General features: G+C 48.5%; 1 protein-coding gene across 1 annotated transcript in view; it reads left to right on the top strand.

Annotated features, from left to right (window-relative positions):
• Positions 1 to 21514, top strand: part of tshz3b (teashirt zinc finger homeobox 3b) — a 30787-nt gene extending 9273 nt beyond the window's left edge. Inside the window, exon 3 of the mRNA XM_063481333.1 lies at positions 17706 to 21514. Within this exon, the coding sequence (XP_063337403.1) occupies positions 17706 to 21340 (3635 nt within the window). The 3' untranslated portion in view covers positions 21341 to 21514. The remainder of the gene's footprint in view (positions 1 to 17705) is intronic.
• The last annotated feature ends 911 nt before the right edge of the window (positions 21515 to 22425 follow it).

Below are 22425 nucleotides of genomic sequence, written 5' to 3'. Positions count from 1 at the left end.
TGTTCGACTAATGCCACTCTCCAGTGACATGCGGCGAGTGCTACGCTGTGGGCTCTTGCTGAATGAAGCTAGGACAGCCACTGATGTTTCTTCATTAGTGACAGTTTTCTTGCGTCCACATTTTGGCAAATCCAACACTGAACCAGTTTCACGAAACTTAGCAAGCAGTTTGCTAACTGTAGCATGGGAGATGGGTGGTCTCGTAGGGTGTCTTGCATTGAAATCTGCTGCAATGACCCGGTTACTGCGTTCACCAGATATCAACACAATTTCGATCCGCTCCTCACGTGTTAACCTCTTCGACATGTCAATGGCTGTGAACAAAGAGAAACTTGTAAATAACTCATGAAAGAATAAAGTTACGTTGAAACCAAGCACACCATTGTTTTTCTTGTGACATTACCAATAAGTTTGATGTGTCACATGGCCCTCTTCCTATTGAAAAAACAAAAGTTGTATCCAAGATGGCCGACTTCTAAATGGCCACCATGGTCACCACCCATCTTGAGGAGTTTGCCCCCTCACATATACTAATGTGCCACAAACAGGACTTTAATATCACCAACCATTCCCATGTTATTACGGTGCATCTATATAAATGGCCCACCCTGTATAATGACAAAGAAGGTGAGGTGAACACGGCTGTGGATAAAATAATGAATGTATTGCTAATTAAATATTCCATGAAATATCTGTTAATATCAAATTTATAATTCATTCATTTTGTTAGTTTTGGTGCCACTGCAGCCCATTGAAAGTGCCGATGATCCAGATTTCTTTAATCCGTAAAGTCTGTACCTGGGGCAGATTGACCCTTTGAGCGATCGTGGCTCAAGAGTTGGGAGTTCGCCTTGTAATCGGAAGGTTGCCGGTTCGAGCCCCGGCTCCGACAGTGTCGGTCGTTGTGTCCTTGGGCAAGACACTTCACCTGTTGCCTACTGGTGGTGGTCAGAGGGCCCGGTGGCGCCAGTGTCCGACAGCCTCGCCTCTGTTAGTGTGCCCCAGGGCAGCTGTGGCTACAATGTAGCTGCCATCACCAGTGTGTGAATGGGTGAATGACTGAATGTAGTGTAAAGTGCTTTGGGATCCATTGGGACTAAGTAAAGCGCTATACAAATACAGGCCATTTGACGTTTTCCATGGAAGCATCGTTTTTATCCGGATTACACCTAAACAGTTGCGTCCTGGACTGCCAGCACTAGATGGTGCTGACTAAAGCTAGCGTGGTCTGGGGCATCAGCAGCTACTTTCAGACACACATAAATCTGCATATGAATAATCAGGGTGCATCATGGGTAAAATTCAGTCGGGTCCAAAGTGTTTCTGTTTTTGTGGTTCTGAAATGAAACAAACTTAGATTTCAGCTTAAAATCCAAAAGTGTGATTTTCCTGCAGAGACCGTGTACAGGTGTGTGTGTGTGTGTGTGTGTGTGTGTGTGTGTGTTGCATGTATTCGGAGGCCTCTGAGAGCCGAGTGGTGTGTCGCTGCCAAACAGTCGATTTCCCCCTCTCGTCGTCCGCTCCATACATCACAGACCCGCCCTTCTCTCCTGACACAGTGACGTGTGTCATTTATCAAACACGGCCTTGCCAGGCCTCGTGTGTGTGTTAGAGTAGGGCAGAGATCTCCTCCAGGAGAGGAGGAGGAGGGTTTGATTCCTCTTGTGGTGATCAGAGAGGAAACAGAAACTTTAAACGCTGTTTTACGTGCTTGTGTTCTTATTGAACATCATGAATAATTACAGCTTGTAGCTACGTAAACCTCCGTGTGTGTGTGTGTGTGTGTGTGTGTGTGTGTGTGTGTGTGTGTCCAACACACACACACAGAGCCTGTCCTCTGATTCAAAGGGAGGCCTTACAGGAAGAAGATGGATGCTCCTTAAAAAGAGCCTGTTGATGGATATGAATCTGGCCCCTCATTCATCACTGTTACATTATTTAGACTGGATCCCTGCAGAGCTGTAACCCGACATGCGGGGGTGGGTGGTGGTGGGGGGTGTATATGAACTACAGGAAGAGCGAGATTAAAGGTGTGAGAACCACAGCAGTCATGATTGTGACTGAACACTGCGACCTAATGCTAGGCTGCATGTTCTCCACGTGGCGGTTCTCTGGGTTCTCTGGCTTCCAGTCCAAACACGAGCTGGGCGGATTAGCTGGAGACTGTGAAGCTGCTAATGGACGAGAGCTAGATAAAGAGCTTGAAGTGAATGTCAGTCTAAAGTGCTTTGACTGGTCGGTGATTCACTTGTTACTGGGGTATATCGCCACGGTCACATGGATGCTGCAGACTTGAGCTACTCTGGAGCGGGAGGACAGAAGCACCAGCAGGCCCATTTGAGTGTCACACACACACACACACACACACACACACACACACACACACACATGTCTGGTTTGCTATCCTCGTGGGGACATCCCATTGACATAATGCTTTCCCTAGCCCCTTACCCTAACCCTAACCATTAAAAATGAATGCCTAACCCTAACCCTTACCCTAAACCTAACCATAACCTAATTGTAACCCTGACAGTAAAACCGCATTTTGAGTGTAAAAATTGCTTTCAACCCCGAGGGGACCTGGATTTTGGTCCCCACGGTGCAGAAAGTCCCCACCAGGATAGTAAAAGTCAGATTTTGGTCCCCACCAGGATAGTACGAACCCGTACACACACACACACACACACACACACACACACACACACACACACACACACACACACACACACACACACACACACACACACACACATACATCCTGGATGCCTGGCTGTATTGTTTGCATCCTGTCTCTGTGGGCTCTGATTGGTCCCCGGGTTCAGGCTGTGGGCTCGGCCACCTCCTGGCCGCTTCTGTAGATTCACCGCTAACCCCGCGAGAGTTCTCGGTGAGAGAGGAAGTCAGCACGTAGCCTCCATGGATCCTCCTCGCCACTCCTTCCAGTGTTTTTTGGAGCGCCGCCTCCTCCCCTGCCCTCCGTCGCTCCCTCTCCTCCCAGGTTTCTATAGCACCGAGGCAGACGTGCTGATTTATTGCGGCCATCCGTCTCTGCTCCTCATCCATCACGGGCCGTTGCTAGGCGATCATGGCAGCAGCTGTTTGCTTTAGAGTTCAACAGAGGGGCCGTCAGTCAGCGGCGGCAGGTGAAAAGCATTACCGACGTGCTGTTGTCACGGCGAATAATTAATCAAAGGCGGCAAAGATAATTAAAAAGATATGACCCTTGCTGCTGCCGCTTGGTCCCAGGTTTGTCCAGGAAAGAGGAGGAAAAAAGAAAAGGTGAGAGGAAGAGGAGGACTCCTCATCACTGCTATCGCTCAGTAGTTCTTTAAGATTCCTCCTGCTCTCGCGTGACCCCCCCCCCTCCTCTTCTTCCTCCCTCAGACGAGTGGAGTAAGTGAGTGCTGATAAAACAGGCTCTCCTGCTCTAATTAATTAGGAGGAGATGGGCTGGAAAAACCAGAGAAAGGGTTTAAAAAGGCTTCACGGAGGGATGGAGAGTGCTCTCAGAGTGCTGAAGATCCATCCGTCACCTCCGGTTCAGAGAGCCAGCTGAGAGTTAGTCGCTCTGCTCAGAAAAACATGATGTTTGCATTTAAAGACGGAGTCACGTGACCCAGTTGATTTATGTGGATTCACCACGAAGGTGTCAGTGTCTGCAGGTCTTCTGTCTGCTGCTCGTTTTGTTCTTCGTTAAATCCTCAGAGCCCGTTTGTATCTGCAGACAGCAGAGCAGAAACGTCCACCGTGAAGCGAGATCACCTCAGAACATCTGGAGGAACATCTGCCGTCCGAAGACGAGCCGCTACAAAAGCCGTTTGGTTCTGAGTCTGCTACGTTTTCAGAAAATCAAGAACCTTTGCTTCTCAGCGTCAGCCTCCGCCATACTCAGAGGACCCGTGCAGAAACGGCGCTTTGCATCCACTTTCAGACGTTTCTGTGCAAATTATTCTTTAACTGTTTAATAGCCAAAAAGCTTCCAAACATGCACACCTGTGGGCTGTGGGAGGAAACTCACCTGAACCTGAGAGACCTGAATTTGTCAAATGTGTTCAAAGTTTTCCTTTTAGCTTCATTTAGCTGGTCTGTTATTTATTCCAACACACACGGCCTGGAGCGCCCACAGTTTTGTTGTACATGTACGATAGCAGGCTTTTCTATTCAGTTAATATTCAACCTCATTTCTGTTTGTATTTATTTTCTGATACTGAACTTTAAAGCTAGAGGAAGCTACTGTAAGTACTATGTGTACCTTGTTGTACCAGTGTAGGGGTGATACCGCCTTAAAATCAGAGCTGTGTAAGTAAAAGATGGCGGTTTGCGTCCCTCTCTCCGCCGAGCTGCTGTCACTGATGACGCTTCCTAATTTGAATCTGCTGAAACGAGGATCCTCCGTGCAGCAGTCCTGACTCAGCACGCATCAAATGTGAGCGCAGAAGTAGCCTCACTAGCTTTTTTTCCCCCTGGAAATTCAAAAAGCACAAAATAATATAAAAATAAGTTTAACAGGAAGTAAAGTCGGTGGATGTGCAGTTTCAGTAACAACTCACAGCTTTAAGCAACAGTTCCTGCCACCATAGCAAGTATGATGCAAACTAAAATGATTATTTTCGTTATTTCATGGTTCAGGCTCTGCAGGTCACATCGAAGGTCCGGATGGTGTTTCGTGCACGTTTAGGGACAGACATGAAGCCTTTCCCTGAGCGTGCGGGCTCACACATCTGGAAACGTCGCTCCGTCACCGTGCACGTGAAAACCGGTAACAATGAAAATGACTCGAATCATTCAATGTTTGAATGTGAACGTTTCCCCCAGTGTGACCTGAGAGGAAAACATTATTATCAGTCTGATTTTAGGCGGTTAGCAGCACTGGAGGCGCTTCAGTGTTTGGTGCCATCAGCTCCCACCTTTCCTCCCATCACATCATAATTCAGTTTGCTGTCAGCACGTGTTTCCATACAGACTCAGATGTGAGTGAAAGAATGATGATTGTGGATAAAATGACTCCTTTTGGTGATTTTATGTGTGTGTGTGTGTGTGTGTGTGTGTGTGTGTGTGTGTGTGTGTGTGTGTGTGTGTGTGTGTGTGTGTGCGCGTTGCTGGTCTTTGTGTTGTTTCTGTCGGAGCTGACGTGTCCGTGTCAGGTCTGTGATCGGCGTTTCCACAGTATGACGGGAACCCCGGGGTGTGTTCGTGCCTGAAAGAGATTTTGGGTTGACTGAAAGTGTTTCGTGGAGAAAAGTCAACAGACTGTAACAAAGTGGGTGAAAAGATGTTCACAGTGGGCTGGACAATAACTCAGAATTAAAGTCATGATTCGTTGTATCTTCATCTGTAGAAGCTCAAACTAAGATGGCCTTCATTCAGAAAGGTGGATGTAGAAGATCAGGAGGTTTCGTGTAGGTGAGCCTGAGGCTCGTCACTGAGACAGGAACGAGCTGCTGCCTTGACAATGGGGTCGTCAACCTCAGACGCACCCGCTACTCTGACCTGACTGCTGAAAGCACAAGCCTGCGTCCTGCCACGTAGTTTTTTTAAAGGTATTTCAGTTTGATTACATTTTGAACTGTGTTTGAGCTAGAGGTGAATCCTCTATAAGAAGTGGTCACATCACCTCTCTGAGAAGGTACTGCTGTGTCATGGGTGGGACTTTGTGGCCTCAAGGTGAACCCTCTGCACAGCAGCATGTGATTTTCTGCTTGCAGTCAGTCCTTCCCTCTGATCCCGCCAGCCTGCTGCCACGAGTCAGGCAGACATGGTTCATGTTAGCTCAGCAGCAAACACGTGTCAGTAAAAATCCTACAGTAGATTTTCTTCATATTCAATCACAAACTTGTCTTTGTGCAATAAAATCTTATCGGCTTCAGGCAAAACGCCCGTGTTTGGAACGTTTGTGGGAGGTTCCTGTGACCGTGCAGACAGAGGCCGGGAGGCGGGGTTGGTGCCGAGCGGCACACGCTCACACAGGAAGTCAGGAGCCCAGAGAGCACGTGTAGAAATGCAGCGAGCGGCAGAGGTGGATGTCAGTTGCCGAGCTTCAGTCAGTGTTTAACGTTTTGCTTCCTGCCTTTCTGTAACTCCACCAGGAATGATTTCGCCTCGAGCTTCGCCCTGGGTGCTACTCGGTGTCAGTGAACGCCACACACACACACACACACACACACACACACACACACACACACACACAGAAATGACAGTCTGCTCTACTTAGACGAGTACAACCCAGTCAAAGGACACTTGATTGGTTAACGAGCAGCCATTGAGTTATTGATCGATCGTTGGGTGTTGGGTGTCTCCACATGCGGCTGGTTCTGTCTGAACACTGAAAAACTCTAATCTGTACTCAACCCAAACCAGGAATGTTTCTCAGGAATTACTGAAGAATTCTTATCATAAAGTTCAAATTACCGCTGGTCCTGTCACATCTTGAACCGGGGGTATGCGGTGATCTGGTGTCGGTCCAGTCCTCGGTCCACGGCATGGATGAAGCTAAGGGTTACTTGGTTTTTCACGCTTGGGCACTGTCAGGTTTTCTTGTTTGAAACACAAACTGTGGTCAGAGTGCGTGGACTCGACATCGACGATGCTTCCCGTGTGGGCTCGTTTCACTAACGTGTGGATTGGTGTTATGGTGAGCACGATCTGATATCCTCGTGTTGGTGTTGTTCCCACATCATCATAATAGATGTTGTTCCAGGTTCAACATTGCAAGTGACCAATCACATTGTTGTGACGTCATACTTTTGCGACTTCGGAAAAAAAAAATCTACTTAACTTTCGAGAAACCGCCTCTGTCCGCCGATCCAGCAATTTGAATTCTTTGCTTTTCAGGATACTGTTCTTTAATAAACGGTAAGCATTATACATATTGTCCTTGCAACACTGGAATTTCATAAATGAATGAATCGCTTGGCTTGCAAAAGTACGTCACAACAATGTGATTGGTCACTTGCAATGTTGAACCTGGAACAACATTTACTGATGTGGGAACAACACCAACACGACGATATCAGATCATCTGTTATGGTGAGGAGGTGCGCAAGAAAAACTCCCACACTAAGCTCCAATCACACACATTTGTTTTGGCGTCTCTGTGTTTTCCTGCTCGTCTGTTTCTTTCTTCCTGTTAAAAGAGAGTTTTTCCTTCCTGCTCTTGCTGAGTGCTCAAAGGGTTGTTGGGGTTTCTCTTAAAGCTGTGGGGTTACAGCGACTTAAAGGCGAGCAAGCCCTGATGATTCAGACCAAACCAACAGCATATTTTGGGTTAAACTGATTTGGTTTGACAGATACACAAACTTTAGAGGTTTTGGTGGAGCACATGACCAACATGTGACCCACATGTGACCACCTGGTGCTGAAGGTGGTTAAAACCCACCCACATGAGAGGGCAGGTACGGCGCTTGTTTTCCTTCTGTGTGACATCTGTCAGCAATAATCTGATGGATCGTCCACTCTGACATCCAGCGGGAGAAACGTTGGAGTTACGGAGCATCTAGAGGCTTTAAGGCGTCATAACTTCACACTGGATGTAAATATTTGTATATAAAAATTAATGAGCATCGTGGAGGAGATGGTTTTGTTTGGTAGAGCACAAAGCATAAAATTAAAACTACTTACAGCAGTCTTTTTCCTGTAAATGAAGTCCAGCTCTTCAGTGAAACGTCTCATTCATCAGCATCACAGACACCAAATTAATGATGGCGTTTCTTCAGTTTGAGCACAGATCGTCTCCTGATGGTGCAAATTTAAAAATCTCTGCTTCCTCTGGACAAATGTGACCCAGTGTCCCGAGGTGCAGTTTGATGTCGACGAGCCTGTGAAAGCTCTTTTCTCCTTTTTAAGACACCACAGCAGCAGGGTTTGGTGAAAGAGAAGGGATTGCGAGGGAAGGGAAGCATTAATGATGGCGCCGATATATCACAAACACATCGGCGTGGCTGTGGCAGGTCAGTTGTTTTTCAGATATTAAGTAATCCCACGGTAGCAACGTTCAGACAGAGAAGCCTGCAGTCACATGATCACCTGACTGCAGGAGTGATCATCATCCTGACGGTGGAACGTCGGACCGAGGCCTCCACGTGAGCGGATGTGTTCATCTATCACAACCTGAATGCAAGTGTGACACCTGGCCCACTGACGGTCAATCCAGGCTAGCGTGTCGCACACGGATGAGACGCTGCCGTCAGAGAGACGTGGACGGCGTTTTGTTTTCACACGCTACTCGGTTTAATTCGTATGGAGCTCTGCAGGAACGAGTCCGAACACCTTAGGCAGCTTCCTTGTCCCTCACCTAGATTTCTGAAGTCAGGTCTTTGTTTAACACGAGCTGTAGAAACAGTAACTCTGAATGTTAAAGCTTGTGTTGCTAACATGGGGCTAACTCAGAGACAGAGGCTCCGCCGTTCAGAAGTCTAACTTCCTGTCAGCTCTCTGAAGGTGAACCACAAATGGTTTTCTGAAGGTTTGTGGTCACGGAGAGACGAGGACGTCAAGCCCAGCTTGCCATTTCTCACAGCTGTGTGTGTTACTGCTTCACCTGCAGCCTGGTCTCTCTCTCACTCACACACACACACACACACACAAACACACAAACACACTGGTCTCACTCTGACATCATCTGCGTGACATAAAAGCACTCAGTCTGGTGTTTTCTGGTCTTCAGGGTCTCATTACATGATTAAAAATGGCGCTCTGCTTCCTGACATCATTCATGGCTGTCTGTGTATTTACCACCATGCTGGAAACTACACACACACACACACACACACACAGCGCTTTGAAACTGAAACCTCTCACACACACTGATGAAGAGTGCTGATGGGCAGCGTGGACCGGAGATCCGTCACATGGCATGTTAACAACATGCTAACGTGTTTTTAGAGCCGCAGCTCAGGTTTCTTTTTAATTGCTGCATATGATGAAGGTGTCAGTGAACAGATCTGTTGATGTTCTGATCAGCGGGTGAAATCATTTCAGTTTGACGGCCTCCATGTGTTTCCATCCTGCAGAGGAAAGCTGCAGATTCAGAGAGAAACCTGAGAAATCAGAGCGGATTCAGCAGTTCGTCCTCCTCTGAGACTCACCACCAACTGTAACGTGTCCCCAGCTGCTCTCTGCTGGGGTAGCTTTGCATGACTCGCAGTTCAGAATAAGATGATGTCTGATTTCAGCTGATCATAAACATACAGCAGCCATGCTTCGGTTTCTGCCTGAGAACAGGAAGCTCACTGGCGTCCTTTCTGGTGACTCATGGTGGCTTTAGTTTCCTTTGAATCGCAGGGACACGTGTGTGACAGACGTGTGAGAGTAAAATGAGTTGCACAGCTGATGTGAGTGATGGAGATGTTTAGTCCGTATCCATGGCGTCAGGAACTCATCTGTAGAACAATGTGCAACGCAGACTTTTCTAAAGGAAACGTTTTGGAGCTGAAACAGAATCAGCGTTCGTAATCATGGCGCCTGTTTGTTGCTTTGAGTCGTAGCAATGATGTGTAAACGTGTCTGCAGCTTGGAGAGGAGCGCAGCGTGAACCTGAACTGTATCTGCAGACACCTGCAGAGCTGGAGGAGTTAAAGTCAGGAGAACAGAAGAACATCAGAACCCGTCACGATCAGGGAAACGAGCTGGGACCAGACATCATCTGCACAAACCAAACTGTTGGAAAATCAGCTGTAAATTCAACGTTAGGATGACGTTTAATCATGCGCTGCCCTGTCGCTCATGCACACATTCACATGCATTGATGACCCTGTGTCTGTCAGATCAAAGATGGACCTTCCACCATGGTGTCACCTCTTAGTAGCGAAGCCTCCGTTTGTTTTTGGGGTGAAGAGCTTAGTTCTCCCCTGATGCTTGCTAGCTTAGCCATAAAATCCTAAAACTAGAGCTCCGCCTTCTTGGATGGTCTGTTAGTGCAGTGACCTCACAGCAGCCATGTTATTGGTCACATGATGTCATTAAAAATGCTACAAAAGGCTCCAACAGCATAAACACAGTGCAGAGGTCCAGCTCAGGTGAAGCTAGGAGCTACAGCCACCTGTGTCACCATCTGCCTGTCAGTCAGAGAGGCCACGCCCCTAATAATGCAAACTGACCACACTGTCTCTGTAGCAGGCTCTAAATGTTTCTGCTTTAACATGAGGACCTACTCACTGCTGCCTCTGCAGAGAATCAGAGGAACTGCAGGCTCATGTGTCAGCCCTGGAGGTCGATGGCTGTCAGCTCCAGCAAACCCCTTTTTTTTCACACTACGTCACGAACACGTATGATTCTGTAATCTGAGTAATTTTCTTTCCTGATCAGATTTAAAATTATCTCTGTTGTTTCACAGTGTGTGTGTGTGTGTGTGTGTGTGTGTGTGTGTGTGTGTGTGTGTGTGTGTGTGTGTGTGTGCGTGCACGTGTGTCAGCTTGACTAAATGAGCCCGTACACGGCGTGGTGCTGTAAACATGCTAATATTTCTTAATGGCACACTCCTACATTGATATGCATGTAAACTGTAGACCGTTAACCCCCTCCTCCTCACACACACACACACACACACTGCTTGGCTCTCTGTTTTTCATTAATATCAAGTGATTGAGCGTAACATTAGCAGATAAAGCGCAGACTAAGATGACACGTAAGCCGCGGACGGAGGAATTAAAGTCTAATATAATCAGTCGGCCTGCGTGAGGAAAAGCCATCAGTCGTCACACGGCTGACATTTTGATTTCCGACGTTTCTGCAGAGCGAGCGCGTTGGATGGAGACGGATTTCTCTTTTAAGTAAAGAGATGCATACGTGATTGTTCAAAGGGTTTTCTCGCACGGCTTTAAAGTCACACACATACGTGCAGAGTATCGATCTCTCAGGTGTTTGCGTGTCCGTCTCGCTGGTTATTTTCAGAGCACGTCACTTTTTATTAGCTTAATAAATCACCTTTGTTGTCAATCAAGCAGCAGAGAATAATTGGATATGGTTGAAGCCTTGCGTGATGGATTATAAATCATTCAAGATTAAATTAAAAGATAATGCACAAACTTAATGGTTTGTGTTTTGCAGTCTAAATTGCCTCGGAGCAGAGCTGTTTTCCAGCTTTATTGCGCGCCGTTTTTCTTTTCTCCCAAACTCGGCACATTTTACACCTTTTATTGCCTCCGTGGAACTTTTTTCAGCCTCTTTACGTCCACGTTTGCCGCGCAGATTCATTCGAAGGACTTCTTTTGTTTCATGCCCACATTCAGGAAGATGTCATTCTGTGTGTTTACATCCAGGCTGTAAGTCGAGCTCTACTGAGCACCAGAGAAAGGCATTATTTCTGCGAGGCGAGGAGGACTAAAGAAGAGCGGCGGACGCGGAGAACGAGCTCCGCCGTGGGTGCGATCCCACGCCCGCTGAATTTAAGTGTGTCCGTTTGCATTGGAACAGAGCGGGCGTTATCATAATCGCCTCCTGCCTACTTGACAGAACCTTAAAGTGATCCTGTCATTTTATTTACACCCAGGCCTCGCTGTGATTTACTCGGCAACACACACACACGTGCACGCACGCTCCCCCGGCGAGCCCGGTCGAGTGGACTGGATGACATCTTTTGATCAGAGCTGTCCAAAGAGATCAGAGCAGACTGGCAGGTAATAGATACCCAGCAACTCCCCACACTCGCTGTGTGTGTGTGTGTGTGTGTGTGTGTGTGTGTGTGTGTGTGTGCATGTTTCCACTCTCGGAATGCAAAAGCTCTGAGATCACCGCCGAACCGAGAGCACGTTAGCTACACAGCTTTATCAGCTGTGCTGTCGTCATGGCAATAGTCAGCTGTGAAACCCCCCAAGCTGACGTCCATGCAGGTGAACGCTGTCGCTTGGCGGCCAATGCTGCTCCAGACTGCTAGCAGCTACGAGGCCACACCCCTTAATTCAGTTATTCTGTTACAGGTGTTATCAAAATTATCTTTAGAGAGCAAACCACTTTGTTTGTTTTAACATGGGAGTCTACGGGGACCGATCCGCTGTGGAGCCTCCGCAGGACGCTAGAGGAACTGCAGCAGTTGGTGGTTGCTTGGAGACCACAGGTGCTCCTCACCTGTCTGAGGGCTGATTGTAGCTCTGCTGATGGTGTGACTCCATGTCTCAGTCCATCCATCACGAGCCGCGCAGGTCGATCAGTCGCCTCTGGGATCAATGGCACGCCTCGCCACTTTAGGGCGCTCACTGCATGCAGCCACGCCCCTTTAACCACCCCGAGTGCACGTGCAGAAGGGCTATCCCACCAATTTGTCTGTGCTTTTCAGATCACTATAATTAAGCGTTATTGATCGTGGATTCAATTAACTTCATTAACGTGGCTGCTCTGCTGACTGCGGAGGGACAGACGTGAGGCAGGGAGAGGATGTGATCACATGTCATCATGAAGCAGCGCTCCCCGAGCCGTGTCTCGTTACCCCCAAAGTGTCGTTAGGTTCACTGAGAGACAACACTCCGTGTCAGGAGGCTGGAGGGGGCTAAACGTGCGGCTGGATCAGTTTTAGGCATTAAAGCCGCTCGACGTGCTTCAGGAAAAGATGGTTAAAGTTCCACCGTCACCACATTAATGCTTTGTGTTGAGACAAGGAGCCAGGAACGAAAAAGAAAAAGCCGTTGGTGTCGGTGCACAGAGACAGTCGTGCTCCCGTCGCTGTGAAAGGGACGAGCTGGAGGAGCGTTTCCTGTCTGCAGCGTGTTTAGAGACTGATTAGGGCGGCGACGTCCACCCGTTTTTCATCGAGCGCCACACACACCCCGCTTTGATCCTGAGGACGGGGGAAACTCCTCTTTCTGTCACGATGGAGTTCAACCACACACACAAAGAAATGCTGATGTCGTTATTGAAAGAAATGTGTCCTTTAATTGCTGATCTGTTACTTAGTCACTGTGGTGTAGACCATGGGGCGTCTTTATCAGCCAGAAAAGCTGAAAAACGTATTAAATGCATTTAAAAGTCCAAAAATGTATGTCATCCTTGTCATTTTCCAAAGCTGCTTGGTGGACCGGATTAGTCTTGGCCAGGCCGATTTTGGCCCTCGGGCCTTAAGTTTCACCCCTGCTTTAGAGGAAATACTCCCACCCAGCCCACTGTTTTTGTCTGACCCTGATGAGCGGTTTCAGTTTATGAAGAGACACGAACAACCATTCGACTGAAGTTTGGAAGTAAAACCCAAAGAAGAGGACGAAATGATTCATTGCACCCAAACTCCAAACGTTTGGTCCACGGACACACGGACATGACCCTGTGGATGTGGGGAAGCAAACTCTTTGTGTGCAGCAGATTCAGCACTTTAAAATCGAGTCGTCACACACTCGAGGATCAGATCATAACTTTACCACACTTTGCTTTGTGAGCCGTATTTCCCGTTGAAGCGTTTGGAGTTTAGTTCTGGAGTCGTGTGGAAACCTGAAAAACTGGAAAAATGTTGGGGTTTTTTTTCCTCTCAGATCAAACCAGCTTCTCCACCCTGCTGATCCTTCATCTGCAGCTCGCTCTGCTAATTAAAAGAGCGCCTGCATACCTGGTGTGTTTGACCCTCCTCGTACTGCAGCGTGGTATAAGTGTGTATGCGTGCGTACTGATCTCAGTGTCCTGGGTCACAGTCGAGCCCGAGCCAGCAGCGTTGGGGACCATCTCAGCGTGTGTGTGTGTGTGTGTGTCCTCATTTTTGACTTCACTCCAGCCCCCCCCTCCCTCCTCCTCTCTGGTTTACATGGCTGATGCACCTTCAGTAAAATCAGAGCTGCAGGATTTTTGACCCCTCACACAAGCCGTACACACGATGAAAATATTACAGTGTGATGTCACAGAGAAGCAGAGTGACTGTAAAAGTCTTTCTCAGTATACATGAGGAAGTTTTCAGATGCTGCATTTAAACTTTGGTCATCTTAAGAAAGGTGAAGGTCTGTGTGAAGGTGAAGGCCTGAAGGACTTTGGATAGTACAAATCTGAATCGACGTCATGTCTTCAGCTGAGAAGTTTAGAGAAGTTCACAATTCACTTCCTGCCACTGAGATGATGTATCATCTCAGAGCTGCTCGCCTGTCTCCAGCCCTTCCATCAGAGAGAGCACAGACTCAGCTAACTCACCAGAGGTGCTGCATGAGAACATCTGGACCTCCTGCAGGCTGCGTGTTAGGATAAAACTCGGGCTGACAGACTGAGGGACTGCTCAGAGACTCCAGGAGAATCCAGGAGGAACCGTTGGAAGAACCACAAACATTAGCAACACAAAGCCTTTAAACGAGGAAGAACCACTCATCTTCAAATCTCATTGCCTTTGTTGCAGTTCTGCTCTTTGTTCCACACTTTCACCACTAAAACGTGGTTTCCAATAAAAGCTGTGCACTTTACAGAGAGGCGGATTCTCTCAGAGGCGGCTCGCCGTAATGCGGTTTCACGTGCTCACGTTTGGCCTCGATGAGCGCTCTGGGCTGCTGTGGCTCTGCACGGTTCTCTTACACAGCTGTCGTTTGGGCTGATTCACAGCAGATGGTGAGTGCTCGTATGCACGGGTGGCGGCTCGAGACAGACGGAGGGAGAGCCAAGGAGGCTGAGAGACGAAACGCATTCAAATACACAGCTGCTTTATTGCAACAAAGGGCACCGTTACCGCACGCAGTGTCGGTGAGAGGTCAGGTGACCGTACGGGTTTAAAGCGCTCGCCGTGACGCGTTTAAAGCTTTTCAGGTGGATCCTGAAAACAGAAACTCCAGAGCTCGCCTCGAGGCACAGAGCTGTTACACTGCAGCGCATACAGTACATACAGGAAGTGTGTGTGTGTGTGTGTGTGCGCGTGATGGCTCGGGGATATCTGTGTCTCTCTACATCTGTTTATCCCAAGGCAGTGTCGTATCATCGCCGACGGCAAACAGCAGCCTGACAATGACAAAGACTCCTCTCTGTTTCACTGCTGATGCAGTACACACACACACACACACACACACACACGTACATTACAGACACACACACACACACACACGTACATTACAGACACACACACATACGATGCCAGCAGGTCGTGCAGGTATTCCAGGCAGGAGGTTTTGTTTGTGTTACTTTGCTCCGGTTTCGGTGTTTTTTTCCTGCTCAACAAAAACCCGTTAAAACCATCTGAGCTACGGCGAGATTCGGTTAAAACACGACCGACCGCTGTCTCAGCGTCTTTCCTCCACTGTGTCCAGTCTTTGCTGAACAGACAGCATGGGGACGTAACCTTATTGGCTATAATAATCAGCTCAGAGACGGTGGGACCAGACCTCTGACGGTGTCTGCGGTTCGGTTTGGCGAGCGTGTCAGAGTAGCTCGTTTCTTTGGCTACGTTCACACTGCAGGTCTTAATGCTCAATTCCGATTTTTTTGTCTGCTTGTTCACACTACAAATAAAATGTGACAGCAAACGCGCTCTAGTGTGAACCCTCAAAGCGTCCCACATGCGCAAAAGAAGACGTCACACACAACACGCTCTGTTTAGACCCAGAGCAAACAGTATTGTTTGACTGTTTCAGACTTTATAACTTAAAGCAAAATTGGGAAACATAAAGTTATTTTGTTATTTACATATGGCCTAATAATGATCCTTATTGCTGTTTTAGAGGAGCGGTGCTTCTAGTTGCAGATTTCTGTCAGAATCTGCAGATTATACAGTAGAAATAAAATGTTCACATTTCTCCAACGTTGTCTTCCCAACAGTTTCACTGACATCTACACTGGATGGCCAGGAAGCATTCACGACGTCTTCTCGGGCGCTGATAATTGGCGTCTGTCTCGTGTCAGTGATGTAAAAGACAGATTTAATGCGACCTGACCATTAAAACAGCAGTTGCTTTCTAAAACATCAGATATGTATCGGATTCAGGACCACATGCGAAAGTGACCCAGATCGGATTTGTGCCGTTCACACTGTCAGACCATGATGGGATATGGGTCGCATAGGGTCAAAAAAGCCGGATTTGATGTGCTTTCGCCTGCAGTGTGAACGGAGCCTTCGTGTCTGTGAAAGCGGTGGATTGTGGTTACAGACGCATTTCCTGTGTTTACACGCCAGGTCAGATGGGCGAGTGACAGCCCGTTACACACACACACACACACCCTCTCCTTCTGTATCTGTTGCATGTGCGCGTGCGAGCACGCTCAGCTCGACGTGCACAGCGCGAGCGTTGCTCGTCTGCTTCCCCTCTGATGGACTTATTAACCAAAGAAAACATTGGTAGCTGCACGGAGAGGCGACAGTGTGATTTGTCTTGATGCATCTCTTCTCTGTGTGATTTCCACTGTATTCTTCTTAAACTGGAGGGATTTGAATATAAATGGAGAGCCTCGAGCCGTCTCCCTGCAGCTAAACTGTAAATAATAACTCTAAACTTTTTTCTAATCTTCTGTAATTGAAGCAAATGGGTTTTGCGGGGAGAGATTTGTCGCAGGGAAACGTACATACATTTTTTTTATTTACGAGGAGGCGAGGGCTGAGCGGTGTAATGAGTGAACACGCGTGCTTAATTTAAATGGCGAGTGTGTCTGTTAGGGAATGCATTAGAGTCTGCAGAAGAAGCGTAAGACATATTAATTGACAGACAGGAACCGCTGTCTCCGAGGTTGATACAAGTAATTTATTACTTCAGAAACGAATGCCACCGCCAGAATGTGCTTCATTAATTTCAAATTTAGTTTTAATTTCAAGCTGTTGCCCCTTGAGAAGAATAAGGTGGCAAGTTGTGTTTGAAGAGACATTTTTCGCCTCTCCCTCACTTCATCTTTCTCTTCCCATCCTCCGTCTCTCTCTCCGCCTGTCTCCCGCTGATTTTGTGCAGAACAAAGACCTGAGGGTGGAGGGAGGAGGGGCGGGGTGCTGACTCGGTTCCAATGAGAAAACAATGTCAGTGCGAGCACGAGTCCCATTTATGGGAGTAAATCCTTCATCTGTGAACGATTGCACAAAGTGTGAAGCCCGTGCCGTCGGCTCCTGCTGCCTCTCAACAGGTTCAGAAGATGTCCTGAAGATCGAGGCTGTTTCGCTCACAGATACGCTGTATTTATTTGTTTGCTGCTTTAGAGAAACCAGTCAGGCCATGTAAGCGATGCAAACATTTCATTTTTCCTTATTCAAAGCAACACGCGCCCGTCATGATGCACGTGCCCCTCACACACACTAAAGGAGGGGTGTCAAACTCCAGTCCTCGAGGGCCGCTGTCCTGAAACGTTTCCATGCGTCCCTGCTGCAACACACCTGAATAAAGCTGACTGCATGCTGGTGTGGCAACCCCCAACCTGCTCATTTAAATAAATGTAAGTGTTTGGAAAAATGTACTTCTAAAAGTACTTTTACTGCACCATGTTCATTCACTCGTGAGCTGCTGTAACATGAATCAAGTGGCTGAACTGCCACCTCAGCATGCAGTCACGTTCGTTAGAGTAATGACCTACTAATTTTATTCAGGTGTGCTGCAGTAGGGATACATGGAAAAGTTTCAGGACAGCGGCCCCCGAGGACTGGAGTTTGACACCTGTGCACTAAAGGTTCTTCAGGGTTTTAAAGAACTGTCTGCCCATCTCTGCGTCTTTATAGGTTTGATCCTTTAGCTGTTCAGGGAAATATTAGCAACACGTTTCAAAAATCACATTAGTCAGAAGTCTGAGACTAATACAATCATCCTCCTGTGGTAGGTCTAACCGATCTCTCTCTGTCTTTGTTCTTCATTTCGCAGCATACGTCCCTGAAGATGAGAAGGAAGCAGCTCTGTTGGATGAAGACCTGGATGGAGACGACTCGGCCCAGGACGGGGAAGAGCCCGCCGCCAAACTCCTGTGTCCAGACAAGGACTTCCTCTTCAAGGACCGGCCGGGATCCACCGGCTTCCGTGACTCCCCCAACGCCGCTGACTTCTCTGGTCAGGAGCTGGACAGCGAGTCCCATCTGAGCGAAACCAGTGACAGAATGTCTGACTTTGAAAGCTCCTCACTTAAAAACGAGGACGAGATCCTCCATTCTAAAGATCCCTCCAACGCCCTGTCGCCGTCCTCCTCCTCTACCATGATGGCCGCCGCCAACGCTGCAGCCACTGTCGCTGGCGAAGAGGCCATATTAGCTGCAACAGGCTCTGTAGCTGACAGCCTGGAGAAGATGAAGGCCATTTACACCTCTTTTCTGACCAATTCCTATTGGTCCACCCTAAACCTGAACCTGAGCCAGCCCCCAGCGGAGAAGCCCCCCCGCAGCCACAGCAGCAGCAGCAGCAGCAGCAGTAGCAGCAGCTGTGGGAGCGGAGGCTACGACTGGCACCAGACAGCCATGGCTAAAACCCTCCAGCAGGTCTCCCAGAACCACCACAACAGGATGGCGCTGGTCCAACATCCTACAGTGGCCGTGAGCACCCCGTCAACAGAACCCAACCTCTTTAGTACCGTCCAGCTCTACCGGCAGAGCTCCAAGCTCTATGGCTCCATATTCACTGGTGCCAGCAAATTCCGCTGTAAGGACTGCAGCGCAGCATACGACACGCTGGTGGAGCTCACGGTGCACATGAATGAGACGGGCCACTACCGTGATGATAACCACGAGACGGATGGCGAGGGAGCTAAACGGTGGTCCAAACCTAGGAAACGATCTTTGCTGGAGATGGAAGGGAAGGAGGACGCGCAGAAGGTTCTGAAGTGCATGTACTGTGGACACTCTTTTGAATCCCTTCAGGACCTGAGTGTCCACATGATTAAGACGAAACACTACCAGAAAGTGCCTCTGAAAGAGCCTGTCACACCTGTGGCAGCTAAGATTATCTCTTCTGCTCGAAAGAGAGCCCCTCTTGACCTGGACATCCCCAGCTCGCCAGACTCTAATGGAGGCGCCACACCGAAGCCTACCTCCCTCAGTGACTCTGGCGATATACTCCAAAAGGTCACCAACCCTTACATCACGCCCAACAACCGCTATGGACACCAAAATGGTGCCAGCTACGCCTGGCAGTTCGAATCCAGGAAGTCGCAGATCCTCAAATGCATGGAGTGCGGCAGCTCTCACGACACGCTGCAGGAGCTCACGGCTCACATGATGGTGACAGGACATTTCATCAAAGTCACCAACTCTGCGATTAAGAAAGGCAAACCGATCATAGAGGCATCCGCCCAGGCACCGAGGTCAAACTCAGCAGCTGAAGAGAAGGTGCAGTCGGTCCCCCTGGCTGCTACCACCTTCTCCCCTCCACCTGCCCCAGTGCCTCCTCCGACCAGCATCTCCCCCACTCCTATGGTTGTGGAGATAAAGAAGGAGGCGAAGGAGGAGGAGTGCACTGCAGAGTCCATTCTGAACAATGTTAACAATGTGAGCAAGGAGAAGAAGGCCGTAGGTGAGGAGGAGGTTGAAGAAAAGTTTGATATCACTTCAAAGTATAGCTATCTGACTGAGGAGGATCTGGAGGAAAGTCCAAAGGGGGGTCTTGATATCCTCAAGTCCTTGGAGAACACAGTGACCTCAGCCATCAACAAGGCCCAGAATGGAGCTCCCAGCTGGGGAGGATATCCCAGCATTCACGCTGCCTACCAGCTACCAAACATCATGAAGCTTTCGCTGGGTACCTCTGGAAAGAGCTCCCCACTGAAATACATGTTCCCCGGAGGGGAGATCCTCTCCCCCACTGCCAAGATCCAGCCGCTGATCTCGCCTCCTAGCTGCCAGACCTCTCCACTACCTAAAAACAACTTCCATGCTATGGAGGAACTCGTCAAGAAAGTGACAGAGAAGGTGGCCAAGGTGGAGGAGAAAATGAGGGAGCCGGCTGCTGTTGTGAGGGGCTCTCCTCTGAGGCGCACCACCCCTTCACCGTGCAACAGCGAGGCAGAGGAGTCAGCCCGAGGAGAGTCCCCCAAAGAAAGCCAACCAGGAGGCAGTAAGACCCCTGAGAATGCAAGTGCGGAAGAAGAAAATGGACCCAACCACAGAGATGCAAACGGCGATGTCTCTACAAAGGAGTCGGCAGAGAATGGTGTGGAGTCCGCTGCCGTGACCTCACCCCCACCCACCTCTGCGTGTGGCAGCACAGCCATCATCACTGATCACCCGCCTCCAGAACAGCCGTTTGTGAACCCTCTGAGTGCGCTGCAGTCCGTCATGAACGTGCACCTGGGGAAGGCCGCCAAGCCGGCCCTGCCCTCCTTGGACCCAATGAGCATGCTGTTCAAGATGAGCAACAGCCTGGCTGAGAAAGCAGCGGTGGCCGCTTCTACACCACCAGCACAGACCAAAAAGACCGGTAGCGAGCACCTCGAGCGATATTTCTACCAGCAGCATCTGAACAACGACCAACCCATAGACCTTACCAAAGGAAAAAATGCAGACAAAAGCAGCAACTCTTTGGGGTCGACATCTCTCTCCTCCCCCACTTCCACCCCATCCTCCGTGTCTCCCTCCTCCACCGTCAGCATGACCAAAGCCTCAGCTGCAGTAGCTTCCTTCATGTCCACGTCACCTCTGAGAGAAAACGCCCTCTCAGATATCTCAGACATGCTGAGGAACCTGACAGAAAGCCAGGCTGTGTCCAAGTCCTCCACGCCCACCAGCCAGTCCGAGCGCTCTGACATCGACGGCGTCACGCAGGAAGAGACCGAAGATGTTTCGCCTGCCCAGAAGCGTAAAGGCCGCCAGTCCAACTGGAACCCTCAGCATCTCCTCATCCTACAGGCCCAGTTTGCTTCCAGTCTCAGACAAACAAATGACGGCAAGTACATGATGTCGGACCTGAGCCCACAGGAAAGAATGCATATCTCCCGTTTTACGGGTCTCTCCATGACAACCATATCCCACTGGCTGGCAAATGTCAAGTACCAGCTGAGGAGAACCGGTGGCACAAAGTTCTTGAAGAACCTGGATTCTGGTCACCCTGTGTTTTTCTGCAGTGACTGCGCCTCTCAGATTCGCTCGCCGTCCACCTACGTCAGCCACCTGGAATCCCACCTGGGCTTTCGCCTGCGAGACCTGGCGAAGCTTTCTGGGGAGCAGCTGCTCAGCCAGATCTCCCAGCAACACCACCACCAACGTCATACCAAAGGACTGTCTGAGAAACTGTTCTCCAACCTCCACCCGTCCAGCCACCCTTTGCCGTCCTCACTCCCCACATCCATCCCGTCCTCCTTACCCATCTCCCTGTCCTCATCCTTAACCACGTCTCTGCCCTCCACCGAATCGCCGTTGCCCTCTCCCGAGGACGACGATAGCGGCGCCCTTTATCAGTGCAAACTGTGTAATCGGACATTTGCGAGCAAGCACGCGGTCAAGCTTCACCTGAGTAAGACTCATGGGAAGTCGCCAGAGGATCACCTCATGTATGTGTGCGAGCTGGACAAACAGTAGCACCGGCTTGCTCGCCGTCTCTGACAGATGAGAAACGATGACGAAGGACGCCTTAAGCGTTAGGACTGCACAAAGATGCCATGCAACTACTGCTCTGAGTTTCGGCACATGGTTTTACATTTTGTGTTGTAGAAGTTTTTTAATTTTATTATGTATGATGTAGACTGACTTTTCACGCAGACGTTCTTTTTTTTTTTTAAGGGCGGGGGTTGGCTGGGGGCTGATGGGGCAGTATATGAAGTAAAAAAAAAGAGCTCTAAAACAAAGTGTTTGTATTTTGAGATTTGTGTAAATGGATTTCTGTTGTTTTTATATTTTGGCATCACTGAGGTGTGATAAGCTGCATGCATAAAGAAACAAAGTTTAGTTGAACCTTCTGGAGCTAAACCTGGTGCACTTTTCATGGTTTATTTTCTCTTTTCACTCCTGACTGCTCTGTCTTCTGTTTCATTGTTTTTGGTGCTGAGGCAGCATTTAAAATTTAACCCTCTGAGTACGTCAAAGCATTTCTGCACCGGACATCCAAACACTGTCGACTTGAGATTAGAGATTGGAAATTTATCGAGGCCCTCGTGAAAATTAGACACGCGTCACGTCCCAAGCGGAGAAAATGTCGAGTCAAGCAGATCCTCCGCCCGATGCGGGATCCTCGTCTCACAGGATGTGACGCAAATATCACAGCTTTGTTAATAAAAGAAAAAAAAAAGATTTACTTTCATTGATCAGGGGCCTCTATTGATTCAGGTCTGTGTAAAATATGTACATAAGACATATGACTTATCCTGTCTAAATTATGCATTGTTTCTATATTTTTAATTTAAAGGACTATGACTATCTGCTGGTGCACAGTATATGAAGACATAAATAAATTGTTTTGCACAATAGTTTTATAAATGTGTTATTTAATCAAAGGATACAGAAACAAAGGGAGAAAGCAAACGAAGGACAACAGGTGAATCTTTTTATTCCTGACTCGTGCTCAAAGGGTTAAAGACTCTTTTTATCCGACACGTGAACGAACAGTGAGAAGATATTTGAGGCTGTACAAAAAGATGTTCCTTTATGAAGATGTTTCACATGTAAAC

The sequence above is a fragment of the Pelmatolapia mariae genome, linkage group LG1 (assembly GCF_036321145.2).
Source record: "Pelmatolapia mariae isolate MD_Pm_ZW linkage group LG1, Pm_UMD_F_2, whole genome shotgun sequence".
Taxonomy (NCBI): domain Eukaryota; kingdom Metazoa; phylum Chordata; class Actinopteri; order Cichliformes; family Cichlidae; genus Pelmatolapia; species Pelmatolapia mariae.
Note: the sequence above shows the minus strand (reverse complement) of the source record. Positions and strands in the feature narration are given on the sequence as shown.